This window comes from Haliotis asinina, chromosome 8 (assembly GCF_037392515.1).
Source record: "Haliotis asinina isolate JCU_RB_2024 chromosome 8, JCU_Hal_asi_v2, whole genome shotgun sequence".
NCBI classification, from domain to species: Eukaryota; Metazoa; Mollusca; class Gastropoda; order Lepetellida; family Haliotidae; genus Haliotis; species Haliotis asinina.
Genome location: NC_090287.1, coordinates 23,830,030 through 23,852,916, shown reverse-complemented (window position 1 = coordinate 23,852,916; position 22,887 = coordinate 23,830,030). Strand labels below are relative to the sequence as shown.

Sequence of the window (22,887 nt, the reverse complement as noted above, 5' to 3'; positions counted from 1 at the left end):
GGCTTTTAGTGAAGCGAGTGAGTGAGTTACTGACCTCTGTGTAAACGGTTTACACCAAGGAGCTTCTGTCTCTCAGAACTGTATCTGCTGTGTTTATGGTGATGTATTGTAGTTTATTGCTCTGTTATATGACGTATCCCTCCTGCTGACCTCTGTCATGTGCTGCAGCAATATATGCCTCAATACCCAGCCAGTATGCAACTGTTGATTTTACAAGTTTATGTCAGAACTATTTCACAATATATTAGAATATTTTGAAATTGTTTTAATTTAAGTATGGGCTTTTGCATTGACATACATTTAATCTAGACCTTTATACTTCTTGTACCATTTCTTTTCAAGGCCATTGTGTTGAAATGCTTGAGAGAAGAGCATGTCTGGAGTGCATGCCCAGGCAAGTATGTGACTCGTTGAAATGTTAGATGTTTTATTACTGTGATAGAAATTATAGTGAAGTTTGCTTTATATTCCTGAAGTAAGCTCTTCACTTTCAAGTTAGAACACACCTTAAGACATGTAACTATTCGAGGTAGGTATATTTTCTGTTAAGGCCAGACCAATTCTGTTTTTTGTTTTACGAATTTTTGTCCTCTGAAAACCTAAAGTCAGGCAGGAAGTAAATAAAAATAAAATTTCCAATCAAAGTAATATTCCTTCTGAATACTCCAAGTATTTTACTTTTGGCAATTTATGAAGTGAATATCAGGTGAAAAATACAACCTAAAAATTATTTTCTTGTGAGTTTACATTTATAGCCAATAAAAACATTAGGATTTAATTTTTTGAGCAGGAGAATTTAATTTTTAGTTTTTTTCTTTTTCTTAAAAAAAAGTATAGCAGGCAAATCTGTAAAACAAGAAATAAAATTAGTCCGACCAAAAATCAATTTTTTTTTACAATTTTAAATTGAATGGAAAATCAGCATCTGTGAACCCCCAAAAAACCCCAAGATTGGTCTTTTATAGTTTTCCTCTGTGATTATAAGATCTCAAATCACTAGCTATTCATATATGATACAGTATGTGATCTAATTCACAACAGTTTGTGTAGTGGTGTTCATGTTGTTATCCGTCCAGTGTAATGTTGATGTTCCATTGTGCCTCCCTTTTACCAGCCACTATTTATTATATACAACTGTTGAACCTACTCTTGCAGGTGTTAGTCTTATTTTGTAAACTGTAAACAGTGTGTCATATACAACTGATTCTATTTATTGTCCATGGGGGTTTTCCCAGTTAACAGAATGTTTGAATGTTCATTTGAAAAGCATGAGGTCTGTATTCCTCAAAGAATTATTAGTTAGCCCTAGATTTTAGCATATTAAAGGAACCAGAATTGAGTATGTATGCCTGCCAAATAGAGACTTTGTTTGTTGAATATATTTGTTGTTTGTTTTTTTCTCAAATACCCAGTTTCTCTCATTCAGTGAGAGGGAAATGACTCTGTAAACTAATTCCAGACATAGGAATCATTTAAGAAGTGACAAGTCATTGTGGTGAAATGAACATAGTGTTTAATGACTATAAAACTCCTTGAAAGACACAGTAAATTTTTCACTTGTGCACAAAATATAAAAAATATGTTATTGTTGAGCTGCCAGTTTCTCTTTGGTAAAGAATACATTAACTCTTATTCAGATATAAAATAGGGTCGGTGGAGTAGCCTAGTGGTGGAACCATTCGCTCATCATGCCGAAGACCTGGGTTCAATTCCCCATATGGGTACAATTTTTGAAAGCTATTTCTGATGTCCTGTGCAGTGATACTTCTAAAAGCAGTGTAAAACTCAACTCACTCAGATATAAAATAATTGTGCTTTGTAGGAAAAGAACACAGGGCAGGAGGCATTTTGATTGTATATTTATGAGTAAGTTACCTACATCCTAATAGAAACAAATTATTATCCATTTTCATATGGAAATATTGATGAATTGTGAATTGATTGTGGTCTTATCTTCATGATATTCGTTACAGTTGGATAAACACAGGCATTTGTTTAATATATTATGGATCCCAAATATGATGTATGTTAGTGATTGGAAATAAAATAATTTCACAGGAACATACTGAATAACTAACTGAATGTGTTTGTCTGCTAACCCAGAGAGAGAGTCTACTTATCTAGAAAGACTGTCCACTTGTCTATGGAGAGCCTTAAGGCCCATATAGAGAGACTGTCTTCTTATCTAAGGAGAGCCTTCAGGCCAGAGTAGAGAAACCATCTACCTGTCTAAGGAGAGCCTTTCGGCTCATGTAGAGAAACAGTGCTTGTCTATGGAGTGCCTAAAGGCTGCTGTAGAGAGACAGTGCTTGTCTTTGGAGTGCCTAAGGGCGGATGCAGAGAAACTGTCTACCTGTTTAAGGAGTGCCTTAAGGCATATGTAGCAAGACTGTTTTCATGCCTAAGGAGAGTCTTAAGGCTTTGTATGATGCCTGCCTGTCTGATGTTGTGCCTTGCTGTTTTCTACACCTTATTAACCAGTCTTATGTATATCTGCTGACTTGCTGCTCTTTGCAGCATCCTTGTGATATATTGAAGTATTTGTGTTATATGAAATATGAATGTGTGTTCTAATTGTGAACTACAGCTTGTACTAAACAGAGGATCATTTGATGCAGATGCTGAGAAAGGAGCTAATGTTATTACAGAAAGTGTGGTATTAATATCAGTACATAGAGTGTGAGGTACTAAAATAATAATTGATAATTGTCAGCTTGTACTCAAAATGTTTGCAAACTGGTTAATATCAACATCATAGTAAGCAAATCTTTGTATTTCAACATGTCATAGCAAGTACCGTATTTGTCATATTAAGTGCTCTGTTTCAATGGGAGCTCCCTACACCAACTCCAGGACATGTAAGCAATGTTTTGGAATATTTATGTGCATCCCTCACAATAACTGAAAAATTTATATGGCCATGTGTACTTTCAAATGTATTTTGCCAGTTCTTCATACTGGAGAAGGGGTATCTGATTGGCTATTATAGATCCAAAAAGTTGTCTTTTTGTAACACCTTTAACTAAGTTTGTTCACGATGTCTTAATCTCTGATATTAGAATTGATGCGTTGTGTATGGTGTTAATACACTCCCTACCCCATCACTTTTGTAAGTAGCTTGGATGCTTAGTACATCAGATATGGTATGCTGGTTTGTGTGATTATTTTCTGCAGTCCTTGTCACCTGGCATTTACTCAGGTCAGTTGGCATTTACACATTCTTAGGGTCAGTTATTGAATTTACAGCAAATGTTAGTAAAATTTATATGAATATGAAAATACATTACACTTGTAGCAGTCAAAAAATGTTACAGACTCATTGACTATAGTTATACAGAAGAATCTGGTGATCTGTAACTTCTTTTGTGTAGAATAGGTATAAGCGGGCTTTCATAGCACGTTACATTATTGTATTAAAAGACATCTTTCTTTATATCTTGTTTAGAAAATAATCTATTTCCCAAAATCCCAATGTTGATCAAGGTAATTTCACACCCTCTGCCATTCTGCCTGTGAAAGACAAGTGTGAAATCAAAGATGAATGTCTGTTACTATTCCCTATATCTAAACCCTAGTCAAAGTATCACTATTGTGTACTTAGATGAAAGTTTGCTGGAGCTCATATTGATTCAAAAAGGGAGGATGTATTCCTCATAACAGTCATATTATTTGAAAGAAATGGTTACAGTTTTCTGTCTCAAGTTATTTCTGATGTGACCTGCCTTTTATACACTACAATGCCTGGATGGTACATAATGACCTTTGTACTAATTGTTCTAAAGACTTACACAAGACCTAGATGCAATGGTTATTTTGTACAAGGGCAGCCTGGTCAATATCACTGGCTATTTTGTTGACTTCCTTTCATGGTCTTGTGTTAAAGTTAGAAATTACAAATTTGAAAATAAAATAAATTTGCACAGTTTGCTTGCATTTATATTTTCTTTTGCCAACTTGCAATGTGAATGTGACTCAGCTGGTTTATAAGTTTATTCCTTTCTGGTAGCGCTGCTGTCAGCTGTTTTCTATTCTTCACCTGTCTTAATCTCCAGTCTTCACCTGTCTTAGTTGGGAATAATCTTCAGGTGTCAGGGACAATGACAAAATGTAAATTTAGACACAACCAACTATTGTATCAGGTGACTGTCTAGAATCTCCATGGGTTCATATGATAAATCTGTTTCATAGAGATATTACATTAGAAGAAATATTTTCAGCTATTTTACATCTGAAGTGTAACAAGACTTCAGGCCTTGTTTCAATTAAAAATGACTATGGGGGGTTGGGGTGGGGGGCCTCTTGCTGGTAGAATGGTTGCAAACCAAAGCAATATCGTATCCAGAAAAAGCAACCAAAGCTGTTCTGTATGACATCATAAAGTCAAATTAAACCACACCTGTCTTTAAGGTTCATGAGCACCTTACAGAACATGGTCATTCAGTTTCGCGATTGCCACCCTATCGTTGCGATTTAAACCCAATAGAACTCACTTGGAGTATCATGAAATCGGATGTTGGCAGGCAAAATGTAACATTCAAACTTCGGGATGTACAGACGATTGTTCAATAGTCAATAGACACCATCACGCAGGAAACATGGCACAAGTGCGTTGATAAAGTTGAGAATGAAATAGAAAGACATTATTGGGAACAAAGTGGACTGGACCATGCCACCATCAAGCTAGTCGTCATCAGGGTAGACTCTGACGACAGCGATACCGATTCGGACAACAGCGTCTTCTGAAAGTGGCAACACTGACTCCCATTGAACATCTCAAGTGGTACCCAGATAACGGCTTTTGAGATGACCCTATCTTCACAACACACGCTTGTTGATTACCTGGCTGTTCTACCAGCAAAAGCCCCCTCGTACAAAATAGCGAAAGGTGACAAGAAAATGATGATCGTTTGTTAAACAACTTTTTTATTCGGGTGTCCCAAATTATGAGACACATCATCAGGGTTGGTCTGTCGATTTCATGTGGCTGTGCAAAATTTGGTTTTGTTGCAAGTATTAGATTTTGTGTTAGTGAGCAATTCATCGGCCTCCAATGGAATCAAACGGACTGTACTTCAGCGTGTACAGACAGACCATTTCACCTACGGACTCAATACTGGAAGTGTTAATGACAAACACAGGGCCCTTGTTCACGCAACGTTCGTAGCCGTAAGAATTCTTAAGTTTCATTGTAGCCAATGTTTTTAGAATGGGTTTAAGAATTTCGAAGGGCTACGAACGTTTCGAGAATAGCTAACCTCGTCAGGTCGACCTAGAGTTACTATCTCTGCCCAGGATCGCTACATTCAGTTGAGACAATCATCATCATTCAAACGCCACAGCCGCATCATCCACAACAATCTGAATCCTTGGACTGCGTCGATCTCTGATCAGTAAGTAGTGCACAGTTGCCTACTGGAAGCCAGACTTTTTGTGAGAAGATTAATTCAACTTAAAGTTCTTCCCTTCACCGACGTCAATGGTCGATCTTTGGACCCTGACAAGGCTCGACCACATTTTGCACGTGTTTGACAGGACTTCCTCCAGCAGACGATGTTCAGGCGTTACCTTGGCCTACTGCATCAGCCGATTTGCGCTCCTTTTAACATTTATGGAATACTCTTGATCGATGCTTGCGACAGCGTAATCCGCACTTCACCAAGAGTCAAAACTTTCCTCACATAAACATAACCACAACGCCCCTATCCGAAACAATGACGGTAATACTTGAAACACGCTCGGCCGGGAGATTTCCCGGCTCCGTTCCGTGATTTGTCGGTCGCGTCCTGAAACATCAAAACATGGCGTCACTGGAAGGAGCACCCGTCTCGGTGAGTTCTGTTTTTAGTTTCTACTGTTTTCATTTGTATAATTATCCATCTTTGACCACCCGTGTTGAATGCGTTTAGGTATGAGGTGTTGTCGGAGCTATAGATTATTTTTTCGGAAAAGATCGTCACTGTGAAAGAGCGTCATAAGTCAATTCCCCGCTTGCTTCCGAAGTTCAGACGTGAACAACCTCAGGGGGCATGACTTATGACGCTCTTTTGCAGCAAGGATCCTTTCCTTAAAAGATGTTCTGTGGCTCCGGTGGTGGTCAAAGATGGATAAATGAAAACAGTAGAAACTAATAACAGAACTCACCGAGACGGGTGCTCCTTCCAGTGACGCCATGTTTCGATGTGTGAGTTTCAGGACGCAACCGACAAATCACAGAAGGGAGCCGAGAAATCTCCGAAGATGGCCAAGCGTGTTTAAAATATTACCGACATTGTTTCCGATAGGGGCGTTGTTTCTATGTTTTTATGGGGTGGGGGGTGGGGGGGAGAGCTGTTACTGTAACTGAGTAATGATGTCGTTTCTGAATCAGTTATATGCTCCCACTAAAAAACCCCTTCAAACCCGCATGTCAGGTTTCTATTTTTTAAAGAGTATTTAAGAAAAAGGTGACGGATGATCCTAACTCATACCGGCCCATTACAGTTCTGAGTCCATCACAGGCTGGCTTCCGAGAAAACATGTTAATGATTTATGATATATCCATTGTAAATATGTCAAACCAGTATTTCAACTCCTGCAAACGAAATCTTGGTTGTGCTTTTAGCGATTTTACAAAAGCGTTGTCCAGTGTACAGAGAGCAGGTCTTTGGCACAAAACGATATCATGCAACATGGAGGAGAGATTCTTAGTATGTATGGTAAAATAATTGTTTTTGTTATGGCTGACAACCAAATTTCCATTTTCTTTCTTCTTTAGGTATTCTGGTGTTGGACAAAGGGAAAATCTTTCACCATTAGTATTTTAGGTGTTTTTTCAGGGATTTGTATGTTTTTTCTTGAGAGCAAAGGTTGTAAGGGCGTCCAGTCAATTGTGAGTATGATGATGCTTACTTTAAGACTATTCAGACATGTAATCCACTTTCAGTTGCGGTATAGAATAACTACAGCAGGGAGGGATACAGCTCTTTGAGAAAGTGGGAGGCACACTGTTGAGAAAGGGGGTGGGGTGGGGGATGAAGGAGGTGCACACTTCATTTTCACCCGAGCTTCAGTGGTCATATAACAAAATTTCAGGACAAACGTTGGGTGCGCACCCCTGCACACTTACACACACCCCATCCGCCTATGCACGTGGCATTACAAGTATTGCCTGTGAAAATGTGACAGACACAAAATATTAAATGTACCCAATGTCTTTCATTTTATTAAACAGGATAGTAACTAAATGATTGACGTCTGTGTAGAAAGATCACAGTAGAAATTATTTTCTTATAGACAATTCTGTAACTTAACCAGACGAGACGGTGTTGTTTGAATGACATGAAGATCCGTGTTAGAATTGATCTTCAGCAACCGATGCTTGTCGTAAGCGGCGACTAACGGCCAGAGTGGACAGGATCGCTTACTTGGATGACTCATCGTCGTATCCGATGCATTTGCGTAGACCGTTGCTCATGCTGTTGATCACTGGACTGTCGAGTCCAGACTCGTTTTTTATTTTTACAAAGCGCCGTTACGTATCTCGAACATTACCGAGTCCATCGTTAAACAACAAATAAAATAAACAAACAAAAAATACTGATTGTATAATGCTAGTGAAATATTGCGTAAATATTCCTCGTTAAGGGTTCAAATGTTAAGTGAGGGAGGGAACAATCCGAGTTACCGGGCATGTTTCGAGCTGAGTGATGGCATAACATCTCCAGTTAATAATAAATACTGTTTCAGTCAGCTTATTAGCGAAAGCACCAGAAAGATTATAATTACATCGGGATGCCAAAAGTGGACGCCATATGAAACAAGCTCGATAACAGCTGTTCAGAGAAACACCACCCACAGAATACTATTGTTTTCATGACTTGTAACATTGAAAACTTATTCATCGGTTTTCCATGTGGTTGAGTGGGAAAATAGTGGCTAACAGTAGTGAATATGTTCACACTGTTACAGATATATATTGCATTCATGTGTTCACAGAGTAACACATTTCCATATCTTCCGGTGCTCTTGTCGGTGTTCACGTCCAGTCCTCATTGTCAGTACCTCCCTGGTTCACTAGCCTGGTTATTGTCGTTCAGGGGCGTAGCTACCATTATCAAATAAGCTACTCTGTCAGATCTCGAAAACTAATAAACACCACATGCTCAATGAAACGCTGAGCATAATGAAAACATCATACTATCATGATGTGTTTGCAGAATTTTTGTCCTAAATGGAATTTTAGACACGTGCGGATTCTAACAACTTCAGATAAGGGAAATTGCCTTTTTTCCATCGTAAGCAGTGCCTCTTATTCATATCTTTTCTAATGATAATATGACTATCAAACCTGAAACTGGTTTCCACTGAGAATATTTGAAAATATTTCTACCGCGTGCTAGATCGCCTTTCAAACATCAAGCACCTGTAAATCATTCAATAACTATGATCAGAGACCATCTATTTTATGGTCTCTGCTATGATATAGATGTATATATATGTTTAGAGTATCCCAGGATATAGTTAGTGAAATCTCGTTCTTATTCGATACAATTCTCTCTACTACAGACGAATAGATTTCTGGTTTCTTATGTAACACAGCTGGCTGGACAAGGTTTTCAACAATCTAGATTTGTTTGGGCTATAGAAAGTAGATCTATTAACCTAATCAAGGCGCAGTGACCTACACTCTACAGCAATATATTGAATCACCCCATTGCAAGTCTAGTTTACCTCAGTTGGTGAAAACACGGATACGGCAGGGAATTGTGGGTAATTTCCTTTACGTGTGTTTACGACTGGGGTAACCTCCATGCGGCCTCTCTGACTCAAGTCGCCATCATGGGTTTTCAGAATGTTTGGCACTCTCACCCAAGACGCTATGGGCCTGGCTCAAGATACTGGTACACCTCGATTTTTTTAGTCAAATAAAACAGAATAGATTAGTGCATTGTTTTGGACTAAATTAGACAGTTTTCTCTCCCTATTTGTGTAGTTTAAGCCTTATTTATGAGGGGATGCTCCTGGTTTCACGTGTTCCACATGGTTCGCGGTTATGGTACACGCATTTGTACTGTTCGTTGTCACGCGGAGTTTTAGTTATTGACACAAATGATTTCAATTATATTTTCCTGAAAACTGAAAACTACAACATCGACAGAACATCAGTAAGGAATGTTATTAAAATACACCCCGAATGTGCGAATCGTCTTTCGCCTAACAACGGATTGTGTATCTACCATTTCAGTTCCGTTTTAAAATGAAAGTTAAGGGGAAGAAATCATTCCTTTAGTTATTCTATATGGTCGAAGACAACATACTTTCTGTCTCATTAAGAATGACTTAAATGTGATTGTTTCATAATAATTTTAGCACCTATGACCTTCAGAGATAGTAAATATTAAGCGATGAATTACAAGTAAGAGCACATTTCAGTCTGTATTCAGTAGGGTTTAGAGTTTTCGTATGGTCTGTTTTTGGATGAACTTGTGAGAGCAAACAATTTTACATTAAAGAGATCCGTCTGTTCGTGGGTTCGCTGCCCACTGTCCAAAGCATATCTCCTAAAATATTCGTGAGAGCTTAACCAAACTTGGTACTCTTGTCAAGCATGATCCTAGATATGCCTTTTGGGCGTTAGTCCCAGATATGTATTGTATTTTTTGTGGTTTCCATGGAAACATGACTTAGGCTTAGTCCAGCGTATAACTAGATGACTTCGCACTATACAAAGGTGTGTTCGATGTAGGCCTTGGCTGGAATACGAGGTTATTCATATGAACTAGACTTGAGCTGTGACTATGAGGATGTAATCTTGTTACAGAGCAGAACCCCAAACTTTAGCTTTATAGAACTAGATACGTATGTTCACCATGATCCATTTGGATGTGCCTTTTGGAGGTTCCAACAGTGTGTGAATTTTATGTTTTGTGGTTTCCATGTGAACAAGTTTGAAATTGGTGGTTGTGCACTCATTCCAGGGCAGAACGTTAAGACCATGCACTATTTCTTTACTAGACTTGACACTTAGATAGGTCTGGTTGTGTACTGGTGCTTTTGGTAGATTTACATTTGTGAATATAATGCTTTTGTATTTTGATGGCAACAAGTTTGACTTTGACTAAATTTGGTAATGGTGTCTTTTTCTGGAGCAGAAATGAAAAAGCTTCCACTCTGTCATATTCATACCTAAACATTTGACATGCTGTAATCATAACAAGTAAGAAATATGCACGAAAAGTATTTTTACATTGTGGGGGATATTGATGACTGATTTTTTTACCAGCACAGAAAATCACTTTCTACAAGTTAAAAGAGTTATCTGGGATGATTTTAGTTGAAGCGTAAGGGGCTGAACAAAGTTGAAATATTTTAAATTGAGGTCACTTTAATCATTAGGAGGTTACTTCCTGCTTTTTCAGCTGGAATTCCAAGTCAAATTTGAGCTTAAGGTTTGGGTATCTACATGACATATTAGAGCTTAAGGTTTGGGTATGTACAGTTGAACCCTGTTTATCCGGACATTTTGGTTTCTCTCGAAAATCGGCTGGATAGTGAGATGTCCGGTTAACTGGTCATGCTTGGCGCTGTTCCACCAGACGCTTGTCAGCTTTTATCTCCATTTCAAGTTATTTAATCATTCATCATTCTCATTTGAACCCAAGCGGACTGTATTCATCTATATATCAAAACAATTTCTTGAAAGAACATGTGAAATGTTACAGTCTAATCCATGTATTAGTAAGATAAAATTCTTTCGTTTCAGCCGTGTGTGCAATAATTCTCACGGACTCATCAGGAAATATGGTCTAAATATATGCAGACGATGCTTCAGACAGTATGCTGATGATATTGGCTTCAAGAAGGTAAACTTGTTTTCAGCAGTTTGATTTACTAGCCTCACTCGAGTCGTATGCCTTGCTTATGGGTTTGCTTGAAAGATATGAGAGATTCCATGTTGTCATGGTGTCACCTACCGTCAAGGGAATCTGGACGGAAAATGATCCAGTAAACGTTCCAAGAACAAAAACCCGACTGTGAGTTTAAAACATTTATTGAGTGCAGGGTACCACACCAGCATAACAACAAGCCGCTAGATCAACAAACATAGAATTAACTGACCACAACAGCTCGCCTTAACAGACAAGGCCAGGGGTCGGCCAATAAATTGCTTAGTGCCCCCTACTGAGGGAGGACGTGGAATAAGTGTCGGACTGCAGCCTCTAACAGGGCATGCAAGGTTCCCAAATAGAAATATTAATAGTAGTATCTTAGTAATAGTAACTAGCGTGACCAATAGACCGGACAAAGACAGGTAGAAATACAATCACAAGATCCTGTCTTGGACTCCCAAGATCAGCCTTGCGGTCGTCTCCCGATGCAGCTCTTGACAGCAAGGTAGCTGATCAACCTGCGCGCAGCAGTCTAGTCTTCCCCAAGGTCCCGAGTGACTGTCCATGGTCGGCTATATCTCAGCCGCGCGGACGTTGGAGTGGACAATACCCAATGTGAGATGAAAAATGTCGACTCATCTCTGACCTTCACAGCAGTGTGCTAACAGTTGGGTATATCAAAGGCTATAACTATGTCCTAAGAGTAGGTATAGGCGAAAGGGGCACCGGATCAGGTAGAGCGAGAGTCCTACTACAAACAGATGTAGGAGAATAGTTGGTCAATGGGTTCATAACTTGTGTAGAAAGCGAAACCCTGATATAATACATAGTATACCTGAGAATTTGGGTGGCATAAATGGTTTTATCTTTGGTATATTAACAAATAGAAAGACATAAGTTACATGTACTGAAGACAAGTGGACTCCTCTGCAAGAGGGTAAGCACATCAAAGGATGAGATGTTAATTACATGGCATTATAAGTAAGAAAATGGGTACTAGTCAAGCACGGCTCAAACAGCCTGAGCGGGGTAATGTGATGTGTCGGCACCATTGGCCAAGTTGCTGGATACACACGCAAGTCGTGTGACACATGTCTAACATGCCTTTGTTCCCTGAAAGCATCTGCATTGCTGATGTCAGATAGCGAAATATTTCAGACTTGCGTTTAAATGTTCCCTTCTTTGAAATGTTATGAGACACTGGTTGCCTTTGAATTCATGCTGTTTTGTTTTGGATAACCACGGGTGTGCATTTTCCGTCAGAAATGTGACATGGTAATGGCAGATTTTCTAAAATGTATGCTGCTAGAGAGTAATTTTCATCATGCTCAACCTAAAATTGCTTATGCTAATCTATTCCCAAATAGATTTACATGCATTTAAAGAATGTGTATTTGTTTTCAGCTGGACTGAGTGTGGTGGAGGACAGGGTGGCTTTTTTGGCAGGACCTATATCTGTGACCCATGTGAAGTGATATGTACCATGAACATTTCTTGTTGAAAAGAATGGAAATTGTGTAGAACCTGTGAATTAAAAGCCATTGTCCTTCTATATTGCATGTTTTGTTTTTTGTGAGAAGGGTTACTTTTACGGACCACAGGTTTTGTCTGGTCAAGATTTAATCTAGCAGTCTTACAGCAATGAAAGTATGGATCTTAGATGATATGTCCCTTGTTTTTCTCTTTCACTCACCACTGAGGCAATTCTGTATGTCAGAGGGTTATCCATGTTTTAACTGCAGCACAGTAGCTGACCCGTCATGTGTATTGTCTTCATTGTTTGTTCACCTCAACATAAGTATTCAAAATATGCTGTACTATGCACACAAACAATACATTACACAAGGTATGAAACTCAAAAAAATTTCATCCTTACCACTGGGCTGGTTAGATGTAAAACTTAGCCCACCCTGACCAAAACGTGCCTGCCCACCGAAAAAATACTGACTTTCTTAGTATAAATTAAAACTTACTCAACTGTCGGGCATGTAAATTTGAGAATCTGGCAGTCTGTGCTGACAGTAACCCAACCTTGTCGGGCGGGCAGACAGCTACTTTTTTTGGTTTTTCTAACGTCAAGTACCTGACCTACTGGCAGGTGAGGGATTTGACCTGCTCAGAGGCTGATGTTAGGGACCCCAATTGGCTTTTGCAAATGTTTGTTATCAGGTGTCTGTGAGATCCAACAATTTGTAGGGTCATAACCTCATAAAAAAAATGGAAAGGTGTGGTGTGAATAAGCTTCTAATGCATTAATCATCTATTTATGATATATTATTATAGTAACTAAAAACATATTTTACCCTGATTAAAACAAAATTTACATTTGGATAACAGTTTACTTGCAATCAAGGATACACCAAAAGGAACATATGAGCAATGCAGTTGATTTGACTTGCAAAGTTATCAAATAATGATTGTATGAACCACAACTGGTGACATCAGTACTAGGTGTCGTCAGCCCTAGCACTGTCTCCAGGCACCAATTCCTAAAGCATTGGAATCTATGTGACTTTCAATTTCTGCATGTTTTAGGCTGTAGTAACGTTTATGAGTTTCAGATGTTGCTTATTTAATGCTCATGTATGTGTGTATGTAGGATTTAACATAACATCTGCCAACCTAAAATAGTAAACAGATGATTTGTAGTATTCATTTTGAATTCTTTGAGCCCAAAGTATGACTCAAAAATAAGGACCCTGTTCACATATGGTTCTGGTATTGACAGCATTGATTCCTATTGTTTACTCCTCCAAACATCTAACCAACACTACATTTGCATCACATGTCAGCAGGAGCTATGTTATGGCAATTGCTAGTTAATATTACATTTTAATATTTACATACATTTATTGAATAAGGCTTAAACATTTAATTTTTATTTATTTTCAGTGACTTTCACATCTTCATACATAAATTGACCACTTGTCTCGAAATTCAGTTCTGAAAATGAGACCGCCCCTTTTGAGTTCCTGTGGTTGACGACCACCTCTGTGGTGTAGTGGTCAAGAGCGTCCACCAGGGGAGCGGAAGGTGCGGGTTTGATGATACCAAAACAATTTAAACTGGTATTTGCTTGTCCTTGCCTGGCACTCGGCATTAATAGGCATAAGGTCGGATTTGAATTAGTATAATGTATCTGAATGGGGTATTCATGCTTAACTGTGGCATGGTATCTTGGTTGGCTAGTACTATAAAACCAGCTTGAATCTGAGCTAGTACATGCATGCACGTTGTCTTATGAGTGAGATATCTTAAGTATGATGTTAAACCCTATGTCACCCCACTTAAAGTAGTTGACCAGCAGAGATCATCCATTTTACAATTACAATAAATTCACCCAGGCACTGTACCCGCTAGGCTTAGTCTTTGAATATATATATACAATTTTGAAAGTAACAAATTTGACTGAAAAGGAGACCCAGTGTGATAAGAAAACCAGAACATGAACACGAGTTGACAATGACTTTAGAATCTATGTTGAAACTTTGCCTATTCAGAAAAAAAGAAGTTGCATGTCCATAAAAGTAGTCCTCATCCTTTACATGGTAATAGTCTGTAAATAATAGGTTCTGGGCCAGGTAATTGAGTGATCAAAAGTGTGAGAATTGATGTATGAAATTGGCATATGATGACGTGCCAACTATGTCAGACTTGACCACCCCATCCATTTCGTCATCTCATACAAGAAACATGGGTTACTGACAACCAATTCTAATGTGGTTCAGGGTCCGAGACAGACTATGTACCCACCAGTAATGGGCTTCATAAATTGTTCTCTTGACAAACTAGAGCAAAATTAGGAGATGCCACACAAAGATGCAACCAATGCAGGTTCTAAAGCGACCAATAACTGGATGGAGTGGTCATGCAGACTTGGTTCACACAATGTATCCTATTGTATTGGTTGATGCTCATGTTGTTAACAATAGATTCTGGGCCAAACAATGCCAACATATAGCAGGAATAATACTGAATGGTCCATTAAACAAGTCCTGAATTATCTGAATATTCCAAATACTCATTGCTGATTCCTGGGTTAACTCTCATTTTCCATTGACACACTTCCGAGTGAGTTTAGTTGTACACAGCTTTTAGAAATACTGCAGCAGTATCAAAGCAGGGGATAAAAAATGTGTTACACATATTGTCCCACGTGGGCGTTTGAACCCGGGTCTTCACTGAAACGAGCAAATACCTATTTGGCTATTCCATTGCCCATCTGGCACTCATGAAAATATGAGGTTGCTTGACCACTTCAACATATTAACTGACTGGAAGACCTGTAATATCTAAAAGTACTGGCTGACAGCAGTGGAACAAATGTTCAACAAGGATGCCATGTCACGCCAAAGTACAATCATGTTGTGCAATGATTCAGCTAGGCCATCATTCTCTGATCCACCAGGCATGGTACAGTAAACTGTCAAAGCCTAGACCGGTATGCAACATGATCTGGTTTTGTTTGTTGTTTAACCCCCTGAATGCCCAAGTTTTTTTCATACATTTTCACCAGTGAAAAGTGAATGTTGTGCAAGAATCACTCTTGCATGGTCCTGGATCTACCTATAAGATAAGACAGAAATTAATATTTGCATAGCTGCGGCTTGTAAATAATTCAGTCGGGACCAGATGACCAATGATCAGCAGCATGAACATTGATATATACAGCTGGGGTACAATGACGTGTGTCAGCCAAGTCATGATCCTGATGACATGATTCAAGGTGGCCATTCCTGTTGAGATAATTAACATCCAAGGCTGGTGACCGTGTAAAGCCTTTGGAAAGCACCACCTTCCTGCCACCTTCAACACAACTTGTCAGCTAGAGACTAAAACAAATACTGTTGAGGTGGAAGAGTTTTATTCATGTACAAATGTACGATATGACAAGGAGACAAATGCCTGTAAGAAGGCACGACTTCCTGGAAATCAGACACAGGGGAGACAATCCTTGAAGGTGATATGAAACTAGGAATCAGGGGAAATTGCATTGACGACTTTTTGAATTCAGTCACCATAAATATATATTTGTCAGTCAAGCGTGAAAATATATTAATTTCTCTGAACTTACAGTACCCTGTAAATACACGACTAATTAACAATGACACATTATATAATATCACAGTCTGATGTGTACATTAATTAAAAATTTGAGGTTTCCTTTCCGATTAACTGTTCCCAATTAACTGTTCTATTAAAAGCTGAACATGCAGGCTAAAGGTTAACAAGTCACTGTAGCATTCATTAGGCAGTTAAAACATTTAAATAAACCACTTTAGAGACTGATTATGCTCCATCTATATTCATAATTCATGGCATAGATGAAGAGATTCCATTCATGCACTAATTTATGTATCTACTGCATAATTAAAGCTAGGTATCATTATTAACAAAAACAAACAAAAAAAGGAAAGAAAACAAAACAATTCTGATAATTTACATTTACTATGGGGCTCATTAGTTAAAATACCAGACAGCTTCACATGGACATCTGTCAAAAAGCAATGTTTCACTAGTTGCAGGTTCATCATTAAACTGATTGACTCAGATACTGCTTGTTTTGTAAATACCTGTAAAATGGACACATAGTTCAAAGTCTGCAAGTAATGCTTGAATTAAATGAAGAAAATTGTATGAGTAATCTGTAACTGATTTCCTTGACGAAAACCTTCTAATACACTTTAATGTTACTTAGAAACTATTCCATTGATGAATAGTTGCTCTCTAGTAGCTTCTGCCGAACAGTGTGAAATATTTTGCTGGTTTGACACAATCTGGGCAAATACACTCGGTCCCTGGCTTGAGCTCCTCTGGTTGTTTGAAGGGGATACATAGGCCTTTGGCCCCCATAGCAGGTGCCCCTTCCTCGACAACAGCATCCCTGCAACACAAGACAATGACATCACTATAGACGGTAATATGAATAATAGATGCACAATTGGCTAATGAGGAAATCTTTTGTATTATATTAAGCAAAGTTAAATATCCAGTGAATGATTTGTTAATACAAACATTTTCTGAGATTCAGGGTAGAAGTGTCAAGTAAGTAAGGTGTAAATGCTAAATCACCCCCAATCTAGAAACTGCTTGAATAGCCCTTTTTTTCAAACAATCAGTGACATACTGGAAGAGTTCTGTGAGTGAATGTCTCTTTTTCAAGCAACACTAGACCAATATCAAACATATGCCATGAAGCTGAAGAATCCAGGCCTGTTCTGAAAGTTAGTGTCCAATTCCAGCATTGAAACATCCTGATCCATCTGCACCAGAGTGTGTGTGAGAGAGCGAGTGAGTTTAGTTTTACACTGCTTTTAGCAATACTCCAGCAAAACAGGAGACACCAGAAATGGGCTTCACACATTGTACCCCTGTGGGGAATTGAACACAGGTCTTTGGTGTGATGAGTTAACGCTTCAACCACTAGGCTACCCCACCACCATCCAGACATACATATATAGGCCAGTGTTCATACCTGGCACTGTCCTTCTTGATCTTGTCCTCACAGGGGATTGCCCCACAGAATGGAGCCTGGATGAGTTTCTTCTGATCAAGGCTGTTGCAGAAGTCAGTCCAGTCATAGGACACTGTCACAAACTGGTCCATATCTTTCTTTGCCCTGGGGACACAATGATAATACTGCTCAATCTCGCACTAATTTATAGAAAAAAGCTTAAGTTTTTACTCATATTTCAAACTGAGTGACGATTTGATAAAGCTGAATTTCAAACACCTGCATTTTGAAAATAAATAAAGTCCAAACAACCTAAGTATTCTATTCACCAAACTCAAATTTTCTAGCATGTTTGAGTTTAACATCGATTTCAGTTCATTCTGGGAAACAAGTTTTTGCTAATTTGTGTAAAAACTGAAACTTGAGTCAAAACTCAGACTTCAGTTTGTTGCGATATACTGGAGCCTGGACATCAGAGCTGAAAGGATCAATACTCAGATTCAAGTGAGATAGGTTTAAATTATGCTGTATTTAACAGTCCTTGATGCATCATCTACTACAAATCTGCTATGTGAGAGGAAAGAAATGATGTACGTTGTAGACATTTACCATTTACGCTAAACTCCGAAGCAAGGAATCACAATTAGGGCAAATCTATAGATCCTCACTGGTCATAATGTACCTGCCATGTCTCGGACACACAGCTACACATGCCAGCACAGGTACTTGCTAGTAATTTTATCATCTCTAGACTGGCTTAGTTGTACTGCTCTTGCTTTCATAGAGTTACATGTATCAAGGAAGTATTAGAGCAACTGATTGTCCAGTGTATATTTGTACACTTTTAAAGGTCACATGCAACCAAAAAATCAAACATAATTATAACACATTTATCACATGACATATAATATACATTTAAGCTTTTACAATTCAAAAGCGCAATATTTTGTACTTGGCTTACTTCCCCCAAAACGAAACCCTTGGGAGACTGAACCCAGTCATAGCGGGTGGATGTGCACAGCTTCCAATTGGCTGGTTCATTTGCTGATACGCTGAGGGCTCATTGTGTGTACAGAAAGATGATCTGTTTGATGGGCATTTTAGAAGTATGGCGAGTCACAAGAGAGTAACATTCTTTATGGATAACAACTTCTTTTTTTGTACTTGATGCATCGTTTCAGTATGGATTCATATACTGTTGTCAAACAAAATCATAAGTCGTTATCCATGAAGAATGCATATAGAGATGTTGGGTTTGGAAAATACATGTTCTCTGAATTTGCACTTGATCCAATAAAAAATCATCTGAGTACAGATTGTAAACTACTGCGTGGCTGGAATCTGTCATTCATCCAAGTACAAAGCAGGACATTGAAACTGACAAGAGTTTGCACATGTTTCCGTCAGATCCAGTCATCCGAGAAAAATGGATGTAGTTTGTTTGCAACCCACAGACATAAAAATATATCATGTATATCACACCTGCCTAATAACATAATGCGACAGACGGGACTCAGGTACACGAGTCATAAATCAATTTATTTTCTTTATGTCGTATATTCTGATAGGTGTTAAGTTCAAATTACATGTGGTCAATGATTGAAGCTGTGTACTGCATGTTGTCTTAAGCAGACAGGCAGGCAGACATATAGGTGTGAATAAACCAGATACTGAACTTTCTCTGTGACAGAGATTGCTTACCACAATCAAGTTTTTTTTTACGTAACGAGTAGATTATTTACTTGTTTGTGTACACAACCAAGATTAGACTACCACTCATGATCTCATACTCTTGGCATGCATACTGTTTCAAGCTCCGCGAACCTATACTCTGCGCATGCGTTATGGACGCAGCGTAGCACAGCTGTTAAAACCAGGTTTTTTTAGTGAAACGTTTGAACTCCGATTTCGTGGGCTTTGTTTCAGAATGTTTTTTTTCAACTTTATAGGCTGAATTGGCATTTTTGATGATTTGTTTCGGTAAGTGCATACCGAAAGGTATCAGAATCTGCAAAGTTGTATTTTACGTTGCATGTGACCTTTAACAAAAGTATTTAACTATGTAAAAAATCTAGCTGTACATTCTGAACCTCCCATACTCATGCTTGACGAGTGTTAGATGAGCCAGCTCAGGGAAGGCATTTGTGACAAGCAGGCGGGGCAAGAAATCTGGACAAATACACTTGGTTGCTGCAGGTAGACTGGCGATTAAGCATGTACAATACATGCTGACAGAGGTGTGAAATCAACACTGCTACTGTTTAACACATGTTGTCATAATGACATGATTTGCACGAGGAAATTGAACTTTTCAATATTTAGATGACAACCTGTTTCCCTCGTTTCAAATGAATGTTCTGGAAAGAGTACCCATATATGCAAACTGGGGTAATTTGTCAGGTCGTGGGTCATCTAATACTTGTCAAACAATAGACTAACAAAATTCTGCTGTGGTAACGCTGTCTATTGTATGCTGCATTCCTACTGGATAGAGAAACAAGAAAAAATATCTCCCCAGCCACTGTTCAGAACATGATGCCCCAGAAGAAAATTTATTCAGGCTAAACATATGTGAAAAACTTACTTTGAATATAAGCCATCTTGTATTGTGTTTAGTAAATCGTTGAGCTGTTTGACAATGTTGTCATTCTTCAGAGTGATCTTGTCTCCTGTGTCACGTCTCACAGCAACCACCTGATTCTGCTTCAAGTCCCTGGGACCAAGCTCCACTCTGATTGGGACACCCTGCACACAAATACATACACTTAGGGTTAGAACACAGTCGTGCAGTTGAAATAGAAAGCTCCCAACAATGATGAGATACACACTGTATCTTATGAAACATTCCTTCCTTTGGATCTTGGTTACATGCTTACGTGATCTAAAAATATCTACCTGCACGCGGTCAGGTGTTTTCATCAAGGCAAAGCACCTAAGAATGATTGGAGAAATAACATAGTAACAGCTGCATTCTTGACCATAGACATTCTGTATGCAACCTGTAATAACTCTCATACTGTGTCAATGTATATGTGTGAACTTCACACTGTAACATGGGCCCTGTTCCACCAGGCAATCTTAGCGTTACCACTAATGCAGGCTAATGTTAAAGTATGGGTGGTACAATCACCATAGTCCTAAAGTCCCTTTGTGAAATGGAGCTCTGATTCACCTGTAATGGTTTTGATCTTATACTGTGCAGAGATGGCACTTTTCCACAAATTCTTGGAAATCTGCAGATTTATATGCAAATCAATCGATCATGGACCCTTTTGGGGGCCTCAAGCCCAGAGACCCCCAGTTAATCACTTGCACCTGTTGCCATCAATGCCTGTGGTGTGGACCTGATACTGTGATAACATGTGTGACTTACCTTGAGTTCCCAGTGGTTGAACTTCCATCCTGGAGAGTAGTTGTCTCTCAGATCAGCCTTACATCTGATCCCACCAGCCTCCAGCGTCTTGGCTAGTTCATCACACTTGTCCATCAGGTTCTTCTCATCAGCAGGCTGCATGCTGGCAGTCACGCCACATGGCACGATCACAATCTACAGTCACAGAGAGTGTTCATAGTTACTACATCCCTAGTATGAGTGAGTGAGTGAGCATGGTGTCACGCCACGTTTAGCAATATTCCAGCAATATTTTTTGTTCACATATAGCATCTGACCCTCTGACAAATCCAGCAGATTCTCTCGACTGGCCCCAGTGTCCAACTGTATATAATGACTTTGATTGAAGTTGACATGTAGACACGTCACACTTGTTTGCCGTTTACAAATTTTATGTTGCCAATAATTTCAATGCCAATTATAAGAAATGTTAAATCTGATATATGTCTTAAAAGTTTTGTTCTGTGAATCCTATGAATTTTCAGTGGGTCAGACAGACATCTGAAACCTGAAATGCCATTTGTGAACACTGATGGATGGAACTGACCACAGGTCTTCAGTGAGACAAGGAAATGCTGTAACCACTAGGCCACCTCACCAACCCCACTAGCATATAAGGTCACAAATCACAATCTGAATGTGAACTCAAAATTTCCCTAATCTCCAAACTTATGAAAATATTAACACAACAAAACAAAACAAAACAAAAATGAACAATATATCTCATTAATCCCATTCTGATAACGACATTTAATCTGGAATCCTTGATAAATATCTTTATGTTGCTGGAGGACCAAGAATTATAATAGCTAAGAAAAATCTTGGACAGAGATTATCCTAACATCTAGGAATCATCAAGTGTTGAGATCTTAGTTCACTATGCAACATTAATATTTGAGATGTAGTTCATTTCACTGAATGCATCCGATTGTTATTTTTCCCTTCCAGGCTACCACTAAGTGAGAATGTGATGTTCCAACATGTAGAAGAGTTGTCCCCCTTACCTGATAGCAGGCAACCCTTGGTGGCAGCACTAGACCTGTGTTGTCTCCATGGACCATACACATAACACCAATCGTTCGTGTTGTGAGACCCCATGAGTTCTGGAATACGTAGTTCTTGTCGTGCGTCTCGGGGTCTTCGTATGTTATGTCGAACATCTTGGAGAAGTTCTGCCCCAAATGATGTGAGGTGGCACCCTGGGGAGGTGAACATGATACTTGTACATGGCGATATAACACGCAGTTGTGTACTAATCAGAACCAAAGTAATGCATTCTTGCACTACACAGACTTTTAAGTTAAAATACACGACACGTGATGGAAAGATATATGCAACTTTTAACAATATTCCAGTAAAACTCACAATGGCTGACACCTGAAACAAGTCTTCCAAAGAAGCAAATGCTGTAGCCACTAAACAACCATCCCCATACTCATATCATCATGACTATATGTAGAATGTTCAGGACAATCCCATATCATTTCTTCAAAACCCAGCTGGCTTTCTGTATGACATCTACTGACATGTGTCTGAGGTTGTAACATGAAGCAGTGTGTGTCCTACTGTCAGTGTTTGTGTTTGAGACTTCCCCCTGTACCTGGATGGCTCTGCCGCTTGCTGATATGTAGGCCTCCACAGTTGTAGTGAAATCTCCACCAGCAAACTTCTCTTTTTCAGTCTTTCTTCCTCTGACTACAGGGATGGCTAGTAGGTCCTCGTACACCCTTGCATATAACTCCAGGATTTGATGGACCTGACAATAGCAAGCGAGTGAGTTTAGTTTTTAGCAACATTCCAGAAATATCAAGGCGGGGAACACCAGAAATGGGCTTAAAGCTTTGTATCCATGTGGAGAAGTGAACCTTGGCCTTTAGAGTCTCCAGCAAATGCTATACCTCCAAGGTACCACACAAGCCCAGTCTTGACAATAAACATAGCACATATATCATAGGTTCATAGGTCCTTGTACACCCATATATACAACTATAGGATCTTGAGTACCGGACACAGAGACATGGGATACATTGCAACATAGAACACTGTCAGTTGAACTGAATTCAGCTTTCAGCAGTAACAGACTGTAATATAGTCATGGATTCAATTCAAGATTCAACAGTATTGCTCTTGAATGTAACATGGGAGCTTAGTCATGGATTCAATTCAAGATTCGA

General features: G+C 39.0%; 1 protein-coding gene across 1 annotated transcript in view; it reads right to left on the bottom strand.

Moving 5' to 3' along the window:
- Nucleotides 1-15,715: 15,715 nt before the first annotated feature.
- LOC137293397 (bifunctional glutamate/proline--tRNA ligase-like) overlaps nt 15,716-22,887 on the bottom strand; it is a 41,798-nt gene continuing 34,626 nt past the window's right edge. The window contains exons 28-33 of the mRNA XM_067823914.1: nt 22,314-22,469; nt 21,718-21,912; nt 20,696-20,869; nt 19,907-20,067; nt 17,344-17,487; nt 15,716-16,752 (exon numbers count right to left, since the gene is read on the bottom strand). Coding sequence (XP_067680015.1) covers nt 16,596-16,752; nt 17,344-17,487; nt 19,907-20,067; nt 20,696-20,869; nt 21,718-21,912; nt 22,314-22,469 — 987 coding nt within the window. The 3' untranslated portion in view covers nt 15,716-16,595. The remainder of the gene's footprint in view (nt 16,753-17,343; nt 17,488-19,906; nt 20,068-20,695; nt 20,870-21,717; nt 21,913-22,313; nt 22,470-22,887) is intronic.